This window comes from Pagrus pagrus (genome assembly GCF_965226575.1).
Source record: "Pagrus pagrus genome assembly, chromosome: 4".
NCBI classification, from domain to species: domain Eukaryota; kingdom Metazoa; phylum Chordata; class Actinopteri; order Spariformes; family Sparidae; genus Pagrus; species Pagrus pagrus.
The window spans coordinates 3,341,268-3,359,776 of NC_140188.1; the positions used below are offsets into that span (position 1 = coordinate 3,341,268).

The 18,509-nt window shown below is 45.9% G+C and overlaps 1 protein-coding gene across 1 annotated transcript; it reads right to left on the bottom strand.

The window, feature by feature from the left end:
* Positions 1 to 781: 781 nt before the first annotated feature.
* On the bottom strand, positions 782 to 16,033 carry LOC311255617 (SPARC-related modular calcium-binding protein 1-like). Its single transcript, XM_084350235.1, has 11 exons — positions 15,544 to 16,033; positions 9,138 to 9,312; positions 8,756 to 8,989; positions 8,442 to 8,495; positions 8,067 to 8,114; positions 7,490 to 7,570; positions 7,078 to 7,270; positions 6,241 to 6,314; positions 6,046 to 6,139; positions 4,040 to 4,362; positions 782 to 1,824 (listed from the first exon to the last, which is right to left on the bottom strand). The coding sequence occupies exons 1-10, from the start codon at positions 15,619 to 15,621 to the stop codon at positions 4,041 to 4,043; spliced, it is 1,353 nt and encodes a 450-aa protein (XP_084206361.1). The 5' UTR covers positions 15,622 to 16,033; the 3' UTR covers positions 782 to 1,824; position 4,040.
* Between the last annotated feature and the right edge of the window lie 2,476 nt (positions 16,034 to 18,509).

Sequence of the window (18,509 nt, forward strand, 5' to 3'; positions counted from 1 at the left end):
CACCACGTGCTTTAACAGTAAAGTCCCATATAATTACAACCACAGCTCTTTATTCTGCTCTGTAATTACACAACACTTCACAGACTTCCAGGTGATTCTGCTCCTGAATTTCCCCGGTGAGGGATCAATAAAGTCTTATCTTACTAAAACCTGTCATTATATTGATTTTGCTATTTTACTTGACTGTTATTTATTGGCAGCTGCTTCACATTACTACATAATTAAAGAGTTTTCTCTGAGTGGCATAATGGGGCTCACATTGTTTGGATTTGATGGTTTTTATCTGGAGCCACTAAAGACCTGCTGACCTTTGACCTCTGCAGGCCGGCCTTCAGGAACAGATAAACAGATGTGACAGAACAATCACTGAAGCTTTATGAAGGAAGACCCTGATAGAAAACACCTTCAGGCTCAGTCTGGACACCACCGAAGAAGATAAATCACTCTGGACGCCTAACTGAGCTGTTAGGAGCCTCAGTGGCTCGTTAACGTCCCGTCCAATCACATTCAGCCACGGTGATGAACTCGGACGTGAGCTAAAGCACCCTGGGAAATAACTTTGACTCGACTGTTATGAGACCTGCTGCTCCTCCATCGTTTCCTGTTTATCTGCTGATTTGTTTACTGTGAGGCGGCGATTAGTGCAGCTGTTGCTGTGGCAACCAGCAGCTTCCTGTGACACCAAACGATTTATTCACGCCCACTGATTATTACAGTGACAAACGATACTCTCAGTGTCGCTGCTCAGATTTATGAAAAGGTCATGACAGCATCATTTTTATTGAAATCACGTTTACAAACATCGATAAAAAACGTTCAGCAAAGTTTAGTCTAACAAAGTGCTCGTACACCGTCTAAAATACACTATAAATATAAAAATTAATCATAGTTTTATCAAAATATTACATTGATTTATTAATATGTAATATGTACATAAAATATGTGGAAGCAAAGATGGTAGAAAGCAGAGAAAGAAGAAGCAAAGGAGGCTGGATGAAGGGAAGAAGTTCAGGATGTTTCCCCTAAATCCTGTTCAAATGTGCCAGATGCAGGGGCAGTGGAGTATTCATACGCCACTGTGTTCAGCTCAAAGTCTTACAGGAAGGCAGCTTTCGTGCATCCTCAGTCGTAGCCCGTCCTCATAACTAAGAGCTCTGGGACGAACTGAAACGTGGCGGACCGGAACGACTTTGGGTTCAAGTGAGGACTGAGGAGTGAAGACAGATCAAATAAGAGAAGTGAGAGAGATGCAACAAAGGAAGGAAGCGAGGACTCAGCCAGGAGAAGGAGGAGGAGGTAGGAGTCAAGGCAGATGACAGAAAAAGGGCGTCCAAGGTGCAAAGAGTTAAGAGAAGGTGGAAGGACGAAGCAAAAAGATGTAAGGAAGTAGACGTGAAGACAAAGGAAGGAGGAATCATGAGCAAGAGGAAAGACAGGGAGCAAAGGAAAGGAAAGGAAAGGAAAGGAGGATTCACCCTAACCCTAATGAGAGGAGGAAAGTGAGAGTGACTTTGCAGAAGTCATGCTGTCGAAGGTGTGAAAAGAAATACGTGTATTAAAACATAATAATACCAGAGGAGGCTGACTTTACTCCATGTGAGTGGAGCGAGGCACTGGTGACAAAACTGATAAGAACAGGATCAATAATGTGTCCTGAAGAGCCGGGAGATGCTTTTTTAATACGTTTCGTCTTTTAATCAGTGTTGGATGAAAAGTTTGTGATGTTTTATGGGAGGAATAAATCGACCCCTGTGAGGTGACGGTGAAGTGGGAGGAGAGGAAACCAGCCGGTCAGTACAGAACAGGCTGATCTGTCTCGTTGCTCTGTGGTGAAAAACAAAGACAGAAAGAGAGAAAATGAATAGTGAGGAAATATAAACATTAAAACCCGACACGGAGGAGAAAGTACATCTAAACTTCTGTTTATTCAGACTCAGCAGATCCTCCTCGGCTCCTTTCTTTCCTTCCTCTGTGATTTATCTCCTTCCTCTTTATCTGCCTCCTTCATATTCCTGCTCTCCTGCACAACTTTATCTCCACTCGTCCTCCCGCTGACTGACCCTGTTTGTACGCTCTGCAGAGTCTTATCTTCCTCCTCCCTCCTCGTCTCACCTCCACGCTGAAGTTACGTTAACCTCTGTGCACCTCTGATGAGAAAGTAAAGCTACTCATTTTAGATGTATACTGAGCACGTGAGTCTGAAAACCAGACGAATCAGGATCATTTGACCGCCACTTTAACCAGAACCAGGATCTTACTGCAGCTGACCTCAGCCCTCGTGACTTTACAAACTGGTGAGACTGAACGTTAAAATGTCTTTTTGTTGCTCATTCAAATTGGTGACATAAAACAAAAGTCAGTCTCCAACTCAACTGGAGTTGATTGATTTTTAACGCTGCAGGGATTAATTATAAGCAATGCTCGTAGTTTTATTGCTTTTTAATCACCATGTTTGTGTTTGTCCTTTGACGAACGTAAACACAACGTGCTGCTGCTCCGTCATCGCTCCTTCATGTCTCCACTGCCCCTCACAGATCACTGTATGTGAAGTCTTTCCATGCAGGATCTGTTCGGTGAGGCGCCGCACTGTAAGCTCTCTGTATAGACCTGATGTTTTGTTTTGCACATGTCAGCAGTACATGACATAAATATTCATGTGGAAAAAGCCTCTTTGTCCGAGGGCAGGTTGAATACCGACACACTCATAATAACGTCCCGACACACACTCCTGCAGCTGTCACAGCCCGATCGCCGAGTTGGTGTCACGGCTGAGCTGTGACTGATCGCTCGCTGACAAACAGGCCATTTTACGGCTGCCCACGCTTGTTTTGATTTCACAAAGGTACATAAACACTCAGACAGCGGTGGGTGTAATTTGTCTGGCTGCCGGCCTGAAACGCTCGACTCTCCTGCAGGAGCAACAACCTGAGAGAGAAAGACGCTTTCATCTGAGCCAGAGGGACCAATGAGCAGCCACGCTCAGACTGTGTGTGTGTGTGTGTGTGTGTGTGTGTGTGTGTGAGACAGCTGTGCACACTGAAGTATCTACAGTATTTTATGTGCACAAACACACACTCATACACACATTCAGCCCGCCACCTGTGTGTCACTGACTTTGTCACTCAGCCAGTGGTAGAAAGTAACTAAGTACTTTTACTCAAGTTCTATACATGAGTACAGTGTTGAGGTACATGTGTTTTACCTGAGTAAATCCGTTTTACTTTGAACTGTTGTAACTTTTTCAGTAAAAATAAGTCTAGTAAGTAACTGAGTAAAATTCTGGTTTCTCTCCTCCTCTGTGACGGTAAACTGAATATCTTTTGTCGATCTTAATCAATAATGAAACAGTCGTTAGTTGCAGCCTTGCTAACATTACAGACTTGGTTTTGGGTAACTGATACGTAACTTTGTTGTTGATTTGTAATTTCACACATCTTGAAGCAGTCAAAGCAGTCGCACTGTCTCACGACCGGCCTCGGCTCGGACACCGGTTCAGGAACATTTTCATCTTGGCTGATTTCAGGATGACAAACGAGTTTTCTTTAGCCTGAGCAGGTTTGCTCTGAGCGCCAGCTGGAGGCGGAGTCATGCCAGCTGCTGCACCTGTTCTCAATCAGGTTAACGGGTTGATTGGCTCAGAGCAGGTGCTACATGCACAGCGTGCACACTGCGGTCTGCTCAACGACACCACAGGGATCAACACGGATACTGAAACCTGCCGCCTTTTATTGTGCTGTGTCTTGGCTCTGGTTTAAAGTCAGATGATGCATTATATATATATATATATATACATATATATATATATATATATATATATATAAGGATCGTATTAAGCTGTTTTTCCTGATACGTTGCCAGTATTGTGTAAGTTGGTTTCTAACTTTGGTTAAAGTTGTGCAGCTATGACTTGTTTTTAAGCTCAGGACCCTGACTTGCTCATTTTTAAAGAAGAAAACATGAAAATGAAACTTCACTCACAGTAGAAAACAAAGGTACATGCAGTATTTTCATATTGCGCACACACTTGGCTGTGACCCACCTCAGAGGCCCAGACAGACCCTGAGCTCCTCCAGCGCCAGCCCTCGGTCTCCGTCTCTGTCGCAGTACTGAGCGAACTTCTTGGCGCACCGTCGCGGCTTCAGCCTCCGTCGCAGGAACTGACGGAGGGGTCGAGCCTCGCGTTCGCTCAGCACCCCGCTGGAGTCCACGTCCAGCTGACTGAAGTGCCACCGCAGCACCTCCTCCGGCCTGGACGAATCTGCAGCAGCAGGAGAAGCAACGCCCAGAGTCGAGGAGGAGGATGGAGCGGCGGAGGTCGGAGTGTTGGCAGATGGAGAGCTGGAGGGACGAGTGTTTGAGGACCTGGTGGAAAGAGACAGAACCAGTTTAAGTTGTGTCTACTTAAAGCTGCAGACAATGTGGATTCACAACAGTTACGATGGATTCAAAAGGCAAATCAAGATCCATAGAATCAGAATAAACTCACTGTTCTCAGCATAAACCTGATGACACCTACACATCAGGATCTCATGTCAGCAGTTTAACTGACTTTTAACACCCCAGCTGGCATCATCAACAGGTGGAGCATCTTCAGACACCTGTAATCAGATTACTGTAGCTGCTGACAGAGTGTTCCCGAGTGTTCGCACCTTGACCAAATATAACCCACTCCTTCTCTTCAGTGTATTCCTGCAGAACTCGATAAATATCAAATTTCACGAGGACACGGCAGCCTGCCTGAAAAACAACATTACCAGCTGGCTCCTGGGTTCTTATCAGTTATACAGCGGGCAAAAAATAACAGCTTCAATTTTCTGTATCAGACCAAAACAAACCTGGACTTCATTAAACAGCAAACAGGTATCAGGGAGAAACCTCAGACCTGGGCTGTGTGTGTGTGTGTGGCTGACATAATGAAGCCTCTGGCAAATGGTAATGTTGGGAGTTGGCTGAGAAAGCGAGATAGAGACACAGTTTGTGAAAATGAGAAAAAGGGAAGTCATGAAGAAGAAGTGAGGATGTTTGTGAATGAAGTGAGAGAAGCAGATGGAGGTGAGTACTGACGGGCGGAGGCGTTGATTGGCAGACACAGAGCAGGGAAACAGATGGAGATGGTCTGTTCTCTCCTTCCAACAGTTCCCATCGGTTAATCAGATACTTAATCAGGTCTGTGCTCCTCACTGAAGTGTGAAATTGGTTTTCATTTGGCATCCTGAGCAGAATCTCAGCTCCGAGTCCAACATGTGACAGAAAATTAGAGGAATCTGGCTCGAACCTTTTCAGCCTGTGGAGCTTCAGACCGTTAGTGTCATTTGTGTGATGTCATTTCTGCAGGTTGAAGGAGCGTTGTCTTCATTGTTATACAGAGGAAGAACTGACAGGAAAGGATGCAGCTAACTGTGGCTGCTGTTAGCTAGTCAGCTCAGTTAGCTGTGCAGCTAGCAGTCTGGACCAGGTGTTGGTGTTTTTACACCACTAGCACAGGAGCTTTGGACCAGGACGGGTTGGAGCTAACTGGTTAGCATGCTAGCTTCAGTATTTATCTTTGCAACCCCATAAATAGTCGAAATGACATAACATCAGAACTGTTAATTCTGACATGTTTGAGGAACCTCTAACGCAGAACTTTACAGAACTGATCTGCTCTTGTTAATCGAACTACGATCAGAAACTCAACAGTATGACCGCGTTCATACGTTCCTGCTCGTTGCTCTTCTTATGACGGGCGGCTCCAACAAACCAATATCACATGTGACCATGATGGCGTTCGATCTCTCAAAGCCGTTTAAAGCCCAGCTGCATTCAGTGTCCTCGTCATGAGTCACTAATTAAAGGCAAACTGAAGTTGTACCTGAAATCACTTCTTCCTTCTCATTCAGTGCTCCATAGTTACTAAACAATCAATAATTCATCCAGTTTACAGTCAATAGGTAGTGATTTGTACGCAGCCTTCTGTGGGGACTTCACAGGAGATCTTTAATCACTACCACATTGATCTCTGCACCTGCTGTGGTGTACAGTACAGTAGATTAAGGATAGACTTACTGGTTGGGACTCAGACTCCCAGCATGCTCTGCTTCCAGCTGCAGAGCTCGGACCAGACTCTGGAGGAACTGCTTCTTACGAGCTCCGGGACAGCCTGAGGGGACAGAGTGGAGGACACTGTGACCCTGGATACACATACATACACATCACATATTTCTTTTCATTCAGTCATGTAAGAGAAACAGTGATATTCACCTGGCAGAGGTTTGTCCCTGTACCTCCTGTCTGTAGGTGTGTCCTCTGCCCCAGTGCAGTCTGGGATGTGATTCCTGCAAAGAGACAGAAGGAGCAACTAAAGGTCAATGAACCAACATTACACTAAAAATGTCTGCGTTGTTTTCAGAAAAGGACGGTAAATGAAACATCGTCACCTTCATGTTTGTTTTAGGTGTTTCTAACAAACTGTCCGGTTCACATGGATTCTGGTAGACTGAATTTTATTTTCTTATTACTAGAATAAACAGATACATTAATAGACATTAAATTATTGTATTTAATATATTTTATTTCTTTTCTGTAAACAATACAACACCAGTACAGCAACACATCGTCCTGTGTGTTTGGCGTTGCCGTCCTGCCGCTCCGTCGGACTGATGAAATGAAAGACTTTCTAATCAGTCACCAGCAGAAGATAGTGTTCGCACTGCTTTTCAGGAGGATTAAACATTATTAGGCCTCGGGGAGTTTTTTCCTTCACACCATCACATGAAAACATCCTCCAGTTTCCTCTCAGGAGTTTGTGAGCAGCTGAGCATCAACAGCGCTGATAAAACCCCTGGAGAACAGAACCGACCAGCCGCAGTTTGTTCTCATTTGTTCTGTGTGTTTGCTTCAGATGAACCCACCTGGGGAACGGAGGCAGTAATTGGTATAAAATTGAATGATTAAGATGAACTGCTTGTGTGTGTCGGTGCATAATTATATCTGTGCCTTTATAAACCGGTCACACCTAATGAGGGGAGGAGGAGGAGGAGAAAAAGGAACGACAGAAAGAAGCTTCATAACCGATCGACTGTTTGATGGACTGATTACCTGGCCGAGGTGCCCGGCAGCGGCCGGCCGCTGTCCACTCTGACGCACCAGCAGTAACCTGTAGCAGCGTGACACTGCGCCGGGATGTAGCGGCCGTCTGCAGTGCATTCTGGGATGAAACGCTCCTCCTGCCGGGCTGAACGCATCTGAGAGAGCAGCGACGCTCGCTCACGCTCACACGTCTGAGGACTGTCTGTACGCACACACACACACACACACACACACACACACACACACACACACACACACACACACAACAACATTACTACTAAGGTGGAGGACGGGTTGTTGCGTGTCAAGTGAGGTTTCCCGTCAGGACACTGCGCTGTAACGAGTCAGCTGTTTCGATGTTGTGGCTGATCGGTGTATGTACACACACATGCTGTACATCTCCACACACACTGACTCTTACCGGTGGGTCGTCTGACTGAGCGGTTTCCTTTGGGGTCAGAGTTCATCAGGATGGTCACCCAGAACGGAGGAGCTGTCAGCTCTACACAAGAGAAGCTCACAGTCAGAGAGAGTTTAAAGGCATTTTAAAGGCTCGTGGAGAGAAGAGAGGGGACAAGAGAGATAAAGAAATATAACAGTGGGAGTCTTATATCTTTATATTAATCTGGAGTTCTGTTTGTGGCCACCTAACAAAGTCCAGTCTTCACTCTGTTAGCTCTGGTTCTGGTCTCTACTATCTCCAGAGGGAATTATCTGCTTCTTTAGGTGTTAAATGGTCCATCATGTTCACCAGCCAGTCTCTAACTCTGTCTGCCACAGCCACAAACACAATGAGAGCAGTCAGAGGGAACCAGAACTGTGAGACTGAGGCTGGACAGATGAACAAAGAGCTGAAACTCTCTATAAAGCTCTGTGAAGTCGAGGGGAGCTGCAGATCCAGGTGATAATTCATTTGTCAGTTATATTCAGCTCATCCGTAACTGAAGTCTGTCATGTGAACGACAGATGATCCTTATTGGACAGTTTCAGTTTGTCACCTGCAGGTTTTCTGGGGTCCAGTGTGGGACCTGGTTCACCGACTTCATCTGGAACAGAAGAGAAGAGAGTAAAAGTAAGAAGAACGAGGGAGGAAGCAGCCGTGAGAGAGGAGGAGACGTGTGGAGACTGAGAGGAGAACCGAGGGAAACATTTTTGGATTGTTGGCATGTGCAGCCGTCTGTGAATGATCAAGTTCCTGCAGGTGTGTCTGGCAGAGAAACGACCAATTTAATGGCAGAAAGAACTGAAAGCCAGAAGCATTCAGAGATGACCTGTCAGGGACGTACGGCACGACGACGAGAAGGAAGATAAAGAGCGTGAACAGAATAACAATGTGTGACTGCAGAGAGAAGAAGGTGAAATATCTTCCTCACCTTGGACTGGAGCAGAGTCTTCATCAGTGATCTGAGCCAGCGTGGTGATGAGATCTGTTGGAGATGATTTATTGAAACAAGACTTCAGAATAAACACACATTAATTCATGCAGACAAAGTAACAAATATTAGTCCGACATCTTCTTGAACGGCATCAGAAGACTAAATGTCCTCATTAGAGGAATTAAGGCAGATTTATAATATCAATAAATCATAAACTCATTAATCCTGATGATTAATTATCATCACCGGGGGATTTTTAACCAAGATTACTCCTCCATTCACTGTCTGACTGTGAATAAAGTATATCTGACCGGTGCAGTTGGGGATCAGGTGCAGGACTGAGGTTCCACTGACAGGTTTGCCGTCGGGCGTGGAGCACCAGCAGTACCCGGTCTGGTTGTGGCACTGCACTGGCAGGAAGTGACCGTCTACATGGCACCCTGGCACAAAGACGGCAGCAGCTGGACTCACGTGGCCACCGCTGTTGTGGCCGCTGGACTCCAGAGCCTGACTCCGGGCCAGCTGGCACTTAGACTGACTTGGATCTGAAAGTAAAATCCAGACTTGACGTGTGTGATCGAATCTGTGGTTTGCAGAAGCTGCCAGTATTGTTTTCTGCTGACTGTGCTGGTTAAAAATCTGGTCATGCTGCTGCAGTCAGTCATCAGGCTGGTGATGGAGAGGTGTGCGTACCTGAGCAGTGTGCCCGTGGAGCGAGGCGGAGCTGTGTGTTGATGCATTGTGCCCTCTGGAAGGCGCACAGCGATTTATACAGCCTGCCGTTGCTGCCGCACACAGCTCGGTGGCGCCCCCTCTGGCAGTCCAGGACACAACCGCGAGGCCACATGTTCTCTGTGATCAGGAAAGGCTGCAAACACACAAACACAGGATGAGAAAATAACAGCTAATGGAGGCTGTATGTCCAGTTAATGATCATCACTCTTTCACACAGTTTGCTACTTTTCCACTTGTGTGCCTGCAGAGCGAACTCTACCTGGCATCCTCCCTCCTGCACCACAACACACAGAAGTGCATCAGTCTAAAGTTTCGTCTGGTTGCTGACAGCCGACTGAGGCTGTGCATAAATAAAACTGTCCAGCACCGCAGGTGGTGAGAAGAGATACACCGAGAGGCATTTTACAGGCTGTCCGTGACGGATGCTCTGCCAGGCTTTCAATGTCACGCCTGGAAAAACTGCGATGAGCGAAGGAGGAAGAGAACAAGGGAAGAGGCAGAATGAAAGAGGGTGAGGAAACGAGTGTCACAACAGCCAACAAGTCTGACACATGCAAACATTTCAGGATGGCTGAGCTCAGGAACAGAGAGTGAAGAAGTCTGTGGGTCTCCTTTCACCTGTCAGCTCACCTGAGAGCATCAAATTAGCAAACAAGTGAGGAAGAGGAGGAGGAGGGCGATTGGCTACGTGCCTGACAGGAAAAGGTTTTTTTCAAGCTAAATAGAAGCTTTTACACGAATGTAAAACGGATCACTGACAGTAAAATATTTTGGGAGAAGTCTATAAAAGCTGTGAGCAGCCAGTGGAAACACGTTTCCTTCCCAACAGGTTTATGAACCTGATACTCTGCCAGCAGCTTTTTAAAGTCTACGCTGCTGTTTCCTCTTTTACGAGCTGACGAACTCAATCATACTTTAAGATTCAGTGAATTAAAGGTAAAAGAAGTTCTGACCCGGCTGTTAGTGAGGGAGAACACAGCTCCGCTCCAGTTCACTGGGTACTCCACAGCGTCAGAGACACAGAGGATCAGGGTTCATGTCCACAGGACTGTTTTTGGACTTCAGGACTCGCAGCTTTGGACGCTTTACCATCACCCTCCTATGACCGCACAAACACTCCTGGCTGCACCTGATTGGATGAACGCCACTCTAACTCAAACCAGACCAACACCGGGCTCGTTAAGAGACTTTCTCCCGAAATGTGTGAGAAATAACCCAAGCAGTCACTGAGTTCGTCTTTATTTTAACTCGTCCCTTCCAGGACACCGTACACATCTGTTTTTGTGCAGATGCTAAATCCGAACATGATAAACAAAATGTAAACAGGAGCCTCTGATGCAGTTTTTAAAAAGCGCTGCAGGAGTCTGGCTGCGACGATGTGAGCGACTCACACATGCTCCTCTCGGGTGTCGACAACACTCACAGCTCAGGGTCTCACACAACTTCACACGTCTCCAAAACACACACCAGATTCGTCACACTGACACACACACGCTCACTGAAAACACCTGAGACCTGCAGTGCAACACACACACACACACACACACACACACACACACACACACACACACACACACACACACACACACACACACACACACAGAGGCCCCACCTTCTCACTTTTCATCAGTGCCTCTTTGTCCATCAGCCTCCCCTCTCTCTCTCTCTCTCTCTCTCTCTCTCACACACACACACACACACACACACACACACAGGTTGATTTTCTCTGCTGTCTGACAGTGTTGACATGATTTACTGGTGAATGAACCTCTGTGTGTCTGTTAAGTCAACACATTAACTTATATCGACCGCAGAGATCGAATTATAAACACGACTCAGTTTAACCAGCTTCAGTTCAGGCTGTGTGACACGACGATGTTCATTCTGTGACAACAGAAAAACAAAGTCCAAGTTTGGCCTCTTGGAAAGATGTTCTGAAACAAAGGAAGTGATGGAGGGAGGAGGAGGAGGAGGAGGAGGAGGATTAGAGGAAGGAAAGTGAAACAGTGCATGAAGAGTAGAGCTTAACTAAAGTCTGAGAAACTGCAGCTGGTCCAAACAAAGCACAGAATAATCTCTACCCCTCCGTGAACCCCATGAGAGCAGCCCAAACTCAACAAACAGCTGACGGTGACCTTGTTTCTGACTACCAACACTTAAAAATCCTCCTCTCGTCTTCAGTGTAAACATGAAGATCTCTCACATGACTGTTGTCCTGTTGTGTCCTGTTGGATTTGAGCATAAACGTTAAACTGTGAGGGAAAAGAAAGTGAAGAAACAAGGAGAGACGGTGGAAAAGCGAGGGGAACAGAAGAGGAAGGAAAGTATGAAGGAGGGAAGGGAGGGAGAAGTAGAAAGAAGAAATGAGGGGAGGAATGGATGAAGGGATGGAGGTGAGAAATGACAGAATAAAAGTAAGTCTGGAGGCGAGTGTGGAAAATAAGGAGAATGGAGGGAAGAAGTGGGGACTCATGAAGGTGGAGGAGTGAAGGAGGTTTCTGCAAACCACATGTTGAAACTTCACATTTCTGCATACAGAAACTTTGTGTTGTGACACAGCTGAGCTGGTTTCAGGCAGAAAACACTTCAGGGTTGTTAAAGTGGTTTCACACTTCTTAACATTGAAACACTGGTGGTGGTGGTGGTGGTGGTGTCTGGGTTGGCAGCCCGGCTGTAACACCACCAGCATCACCTCCTTCTCCCAGTGCGACAGTCAGCTCATAGACATGCTACATGAAGGTGATTTGACACATATTGTACAAAATGCTGATACGGCACATGTGCAGGAACCTGCAGGAACTTAAAATGCCAACATTTTATTCTGGCGACTGGACAGACACATGGGAGGAGCTGAGTACAGGAAGGAAAATATGAATGAAGGGAAGAACAGGGGGAGAAAAATGGCAAAAATAGAAGAAGGAAGTTGAGTTCGGGGAGAAGGGGTGCTAACAATAACAAAGAGAGGAGGATGGGTGGAGAAATATAAGGACAGAGGAGAAAAGGGAAGGAAGGATGGAGCAGTGGAGGAACAGAGGTATGGAGGAAGTATCGGACAAAGCTCAGAGCAAATCTGAGGGAATAAAGTGATTAGTGGATTAAGGAAGGCGTCCAGAGAGAACGGAGAGAGGAATGAAAGTCTGGGTCCAATTAATGAAAGGGAGGAGTGGAGGAGTGGAGGGTGGAGGAGTGGAGGAGTGGAGGAGTGGAGGGGTGGAGGAGTGGAGGAGTGGAGGAGTGGAGGGGTGGAGGGGTGGAGGAGTGGAGGAGTGGAGGAGTGGAGGGTGGAGGAGTGGAGGGTGGAGGAGTGGAGGGGTGGAGGGGTGGAGGAGTGGAGGAGTGGAGGGGTGGAGGAGTGGAGGGGTGGAGGAGTGGAGGGTGGAGGAGTGGAGGAGTGGAGGGTGGAGGGGTGGAGGGGTGGAGGAGTGGAGGGGGCAGGGGTCCAGGTGCAAAGTGTTGTGCCGACTGGATTTCCCGTCAGTCAGGTAGAACCACAGCAACTACAATATCCTCAGTGTTAAAACAATTAGCAGCAGTGTTTAAGGACCGTAAAACTCAAACTGTAAAAGCCACGAGTGTGTGTGTTAGTGTGTGTGTGTGTGTGAGTGTGTGTGTGTGTGAGAGAGAGAGAGAGAGAGAGAGAGAGAGAGGAAGTGAGCGGCCAGCAGAGAGAGTGAGAACAAGCCACCACTGTCTCCTCCCGCCTCACACATTCCTGAGCGGCTGCTGTAGGAAAACATTAAAAACTCATCTCCAGAGTTTTAGTGAAACGTGAAGTTTTGACTCGCTGATGCTGCTGAAAGTTCTGTTGACACCCGGGCCGGGTTCAGCTCCTGAACAGGCTGCCTGTGCTGTCGGACCGGAGCTCGCTGCAGTGAAACGCTCGCTTGTGAACGCAGCTTTTTCTCTCTCTGCCATTAATCTGTCCAAACCGACCATTAACACACACGCACGCACGCACGCACGCACGCACGCACGCACACACACACACACACACACACACACACACACACACACACACACACACACACACACACGGTCGGTGGGATGATGATGACATGTTTGACGTCTCAGGTGATTCAAAAGTGTGTGTGTGTGTGTGTGTGTTTACAAACATCACCTCCACACACCCTTCAGCTCTGATGACATATGATGAGACTGGAGACACACACACACACACACACACACACACACACACACACACAGTTTCCCTGCAGGTTCACAGTGTGTCTGTGCTGCTCAGTGTGTAAAGGAGCAGTTCTGCATGTTTTACCACATGAAGTACAGATTACCTGCATTCTGCAGTAACTTCTAACATTGTCATGCTCAGTTTGCAGATTGTTTTGAGAACATTCAGTTCATTCGAGTCCAGTAAGAAAGTCAACTTGTCGAGACTTGAAACACGAGATGTGGCAGTGATTGAACATCGTAGTTAAATTTAGACCCACTTGGTCTCCTGGCTGGTCTCTGTTCAATAACCTGACGTGCCAGATAGTTTGTAACAGAGACGATCTGGGAAGTTTCCCTCAGAAACAGTTTGGAAAAGGGCAGCCACTTTCAACAAGTACTTGGCAGGTGAGGTGAAGAACCATCCATCTGTCTATCAGTCGCTCTCACAGACTAACGCCAACCAATCAGTTCAACAGTCGGAGAGCGCTGCCACCAGCGGAGCCGGCCGGTCAATCAAACTCTTATCAAAGCCTGAAAACAGAAGCCTTCAGTGCTGCTCTTTGCTCTTCTGACGCTACAGCAGCAGCTACGCTAACCTCTGATGAGGAGCTGAAGATACCATCATTTATGTCTCCACAATAAGAAAAGAAAGGGAGTTATAACTCAGCAGCAGGTCCGACATAAACCGTTACGTTATAAACCAGCAGTGAGACTAATTCTCACAATCCGACCCGGTGACAGACGTCCAGAGTTACTACAGGCTGACTGCAGTCTCATAACCAGTTAAACGTTTCTTATTAACCCACGTTACCACTTCATATTCAGCTGGAGTCTCTGACCTTAACATATTTTAATACTGATCAAATATATTATCGGCTTACTTACTTTCTCACACACACACACACAAACACAAACACACACCTGTGTCCCCTGAGTAGCAGGTTAAATATTTGCCTGGCTGCAGTGTGTGTGGGTTTATGGTTTGGTCTCGCTGGCTGGTGATACCCTGCCGTCCTCCAGGGAGCTCACACACACACACACACACACACACACACACACACACACACACACACACACACACACACTATAGACAACATTAATCTATAATAGCACAAATAACACGGAGCAGTTTTTTGGTTTTGTGTCGTCTCGTCTGTTCAGGTCGACTAAACTAATTACAAACAATATGATAAAAATTGCAATTTGGAGACGCTGTGGTGCAGCAAATATTCACTGAGGGGCCTAAACAGAGAGCCAATTACAGACAGTAGATTAAACACACACACACACACACACACACACACACACACACTTTATTACTGCTAACAAGCTGAGAGTTGAGTGTTATCCACAGTGAGTTAAAGTGAAAGGTGCGCTGCTGCTGAGAGACTGACTGTCAGGAGGATGGAAAGCTTCACACAATCTGACTTTGGTTTGTTTGGCTTGATGATGGACTTTATGGACCAGAACTGTAGACAATGTGCTGTTTACCTCAGCTTGGTTAGTCTGGTCCAACCAAACACTTAAAATGAGCCTTTTATCTGCAGACGGAGCGGTCCCGCTCCGTCTGCAGATAAAAGGCTCATTTTAAGGTGACGGGAACACAAAGATTCTTAGTTTCAGAGCTTTACACACTGATGAAAACATAATTATGAACATTTTATACCTGTTCCGCCCCTAAAACCTCCTCAATCCTGCACACTGGACCTTTAAACAAGAGAAAATATAGCAGATATTCTCAGTGAGAGTTGAAAGTTCACTTTTACAACAGAAGTGGTTCTGACACAGTTAAGCTCATGTGCACTTTGGGCTTTTGGCTCCAAGCACTGCATTCAACCACTAAGTTTATTAATCTTTAGGCCTGGCCTTCTACAAGACACTCGGTCCAATGGGAACAGTGTGTGATGTTACAGTACAGCCTTCATACAAGCCAGCTGATCACCTGGGGAGATGTCCCTCAGGTGAAGCAACTAAATCCTAAAATAAACTAATTAAAGTCTTTTACAGACCAGCACATGAATACAGATTTAAACTGGTCCAGTTTAAGTCAACTGGACTTGAATATTTTCCTGTTTTGCTGAGATTGAAGCTCAGGTGAGCCTCTCTGAGCACCTGCAGTGCGCACGCAGCTCAGCTCAGCCTCATCAGTTCTGCATCAACAGGTCTGGCTCTCAGTGACTCTGGGTCCGGGTCTTACCGCCGTCCTGTCGGTCTGAACCCACTCCGACAGCAGGAAGACGAGCAGCGCGCGGCAGGTGAAGGTGAGCGCGAGCATCGTTCCCGCCACGGCCGACCAGAGGAGAGAGGCCGCGCGCCCCGAGCCGCCTGTTGTTCCCAGGATTCACAGCGCCGCAGTGCGCGCGGAGCGGCGGCAGCCAGGCTGTAGTTGATGATGATGAAGATGATGATGATGATGAAGATGATGGTCTGGACAGAGACAGTCAGCACCGAGGCGTCTCTCCTTCAGCCGCTCATGTTGCTGTCCACGGGGCTCGAGCTGCCAGCGCGCGTAAAGCTGCTCCGAGTGACGCTGCTGCTGCTGCTGCACGCGCACACCAGACCCTCCACTCTCCTGCAGGGACAGCCCATTTCCGCTCCTCGTGCCCAGAACCAGATCATTAAATCCACGAGGTGGAACCAGCAGCAGGTCCGCTGCTCACAGGCTCACCTGAGAGTCACACTGAACACTGAAGGGACCGTCTCACCTGGAGCCTGAAGCACTGAGTCAACAACAACAACAACAACAACAACAACACATTCACACACTGATGGCTGAGGCTCCCATCAGGGTGCCAGGAGCAATTTGGGGTTCAGTATCTTGCTGAAGGAACCGGGGACTCGAACCAGCGACCTTCTGATTACTGGATGACCTGCTCTACCTCCTTAGCAACTAAATTTACACCCCATCACAGGAAATATTTATTAAAACCCAGATATTTGTATCGACATACTTCAGGATGAGACTTCACCTGAGTAACTGTTTACTCAAGCTCACACAATCTAACAGGTCCAGTTCTCTTCATCACTTTTTATACCAAGTCTTAATATCGTCACCTACGAGGCAGAAGATGTTGAAACATAACGAGGTTTATTCATGTTTATTGTGCTGACAGAATTGTACTGCATATGGAATATTAACCAGACAAATACTTTATTTTATTACTCAAAGCTTTACTCTATATTTCATAATTAAGTATAAGTGAAGTTCTGGATTAGACGCTCCTCAAACCAAACCACAGTCACCTGTGGTCACACCTCATGTGTCCAACAGAGGTGTGAAGGTTCTTCTAAACTAGGGATTTAGTAACTTAAGTAATAAGTAATTTCTTTAAATCGATAGTCGGCTGCCTGAACAATCGGTCGATTAATCATTAATAACATGAAATATTTTCTGAATGAACTGAGATCAAACAAAATCATGACTTCATTTTAATTAAAGAGATTCTGTCTGTCACTGGCAACAAAATCCAACATACTGAGGCCACTAATGGCTAAAATGTGATAATATAGTTTGTGTAAAATGTCTTTTTGTATTTTTTAAAATTACAGATTACTTGTATTTCAATTAATACGTTTTCTCACGCCAGTATTTTGTGTTTTAACCGGATATATTTGAAAAGCAAATATCTGTAACCTGTTATTCTAAGATACTTTTGATGCATCTGTGCTCGTCTTTTTGTCGATTAAGACATTTTAAATCAGTTTAATTCTTAGCAGCGATGAATCGATTAATGACTAACATCCCTACTCTAAACACATTTACTGTTTCAATTCAATCACATTATCAAAATCACAATTTAGTCAAAATAATTAATTTCAAGCTGTTTTCATGATTTTTACATTATTTTTATAATCCTGTTCTGGTACCGTGACACTTAATAATAATAATAATAGTAATATATAATTAGATGGATGGATGGAGGCTCAGCCGGCAGTCTGCAGGCAATTGTTGCTTTTCTTCTCACACTTTCCACAGAATATAAAAGTAAACCCAAACTTTACACACACAGACACAGACACAGACACACACAGACACACACAGACACAGACACACACACACACACACAGACACACAGACACACAGACACACAGACACACACACACACACAGAGGAGGAATAAAGACACACAGACGAGTGGAGGTATTTTGTAAGGAAACTTTTATGTGTGCTTTGTGAAACTCACTTATCATTAGAGACAGAAGGCGTTTGCAGTTTCCAGTACAGCAGATAAGGTTTGATATTAAAGAGTACAAAAAAAGGAAAATCACAATTCCAGAGTTCATTTCTCTCTCCGACCTCGCAGGAAAAAAAGAGAAAGAAGAAAAAAAAAGAAAGAAGCTTTTGGTCCAAGTCTTTTCTTCTTCTCCGCTCCTTCCCCGTCTGTGCCTCCCCCCCGTCTCCCCCCTCCTCTCCCTCTAACAGACAAACGAGAGGATCTGTTAATTTAGACGGGGAACTTTCTGATTGATGCCCACGACGTCCTCCAGATCTCAGATATTCGACACATTATGATTGCATAGTATTTTTTTCTTTTTACAGAACAATTTCCTTTTTTTTTTTTTTGAAAATATCTTTTTTTATTTGCACATAATGGAATGTTTACATGAAGACGCCTCCCCGGTGTTTCCCCTCCCTCCTTCCTTGCAGTAAATTTCCTTTCCCTTTTCTTCAGAGACGAACAGGAAGGTGAGGAGGGGGGAGAGAAGGGGGGAGGAGGACGTGGGAGAGTGAGGTAGGGAGACAGTAAGAGAGAGAGAGAGGGACAGGGCTGCAGCCACCAACAGGCACGTTCATTTTATTTTATTTCCAAAATCTCATGGGGGGGGGGGGGGGGGGGTCTCTGTCCACTGCGAGTTACCGTGGTAACCCTAAAAAATCCAGGAAGTGCGAGAGCCTTCATTCAGCCAATCAGATGCATCCATGACATGACGTTTAATATATTTCTGTATGTGTGTGCGTGATTTCTGGTATATAAAACTGGACTAACTTTTACTACTACAGTCTATCATATAAATGTATAGTTCTTGTATTTAAATAAGCACCAGATGCCCGCCCCAGGAGGAGAATATTTCACGTAAGTACATATCTGTTGATGATTATGGTCATGGGATTTATACAGGAGAAGGCCTTTAGGTACACGAGCCTCAACTTTAAGGCTACTA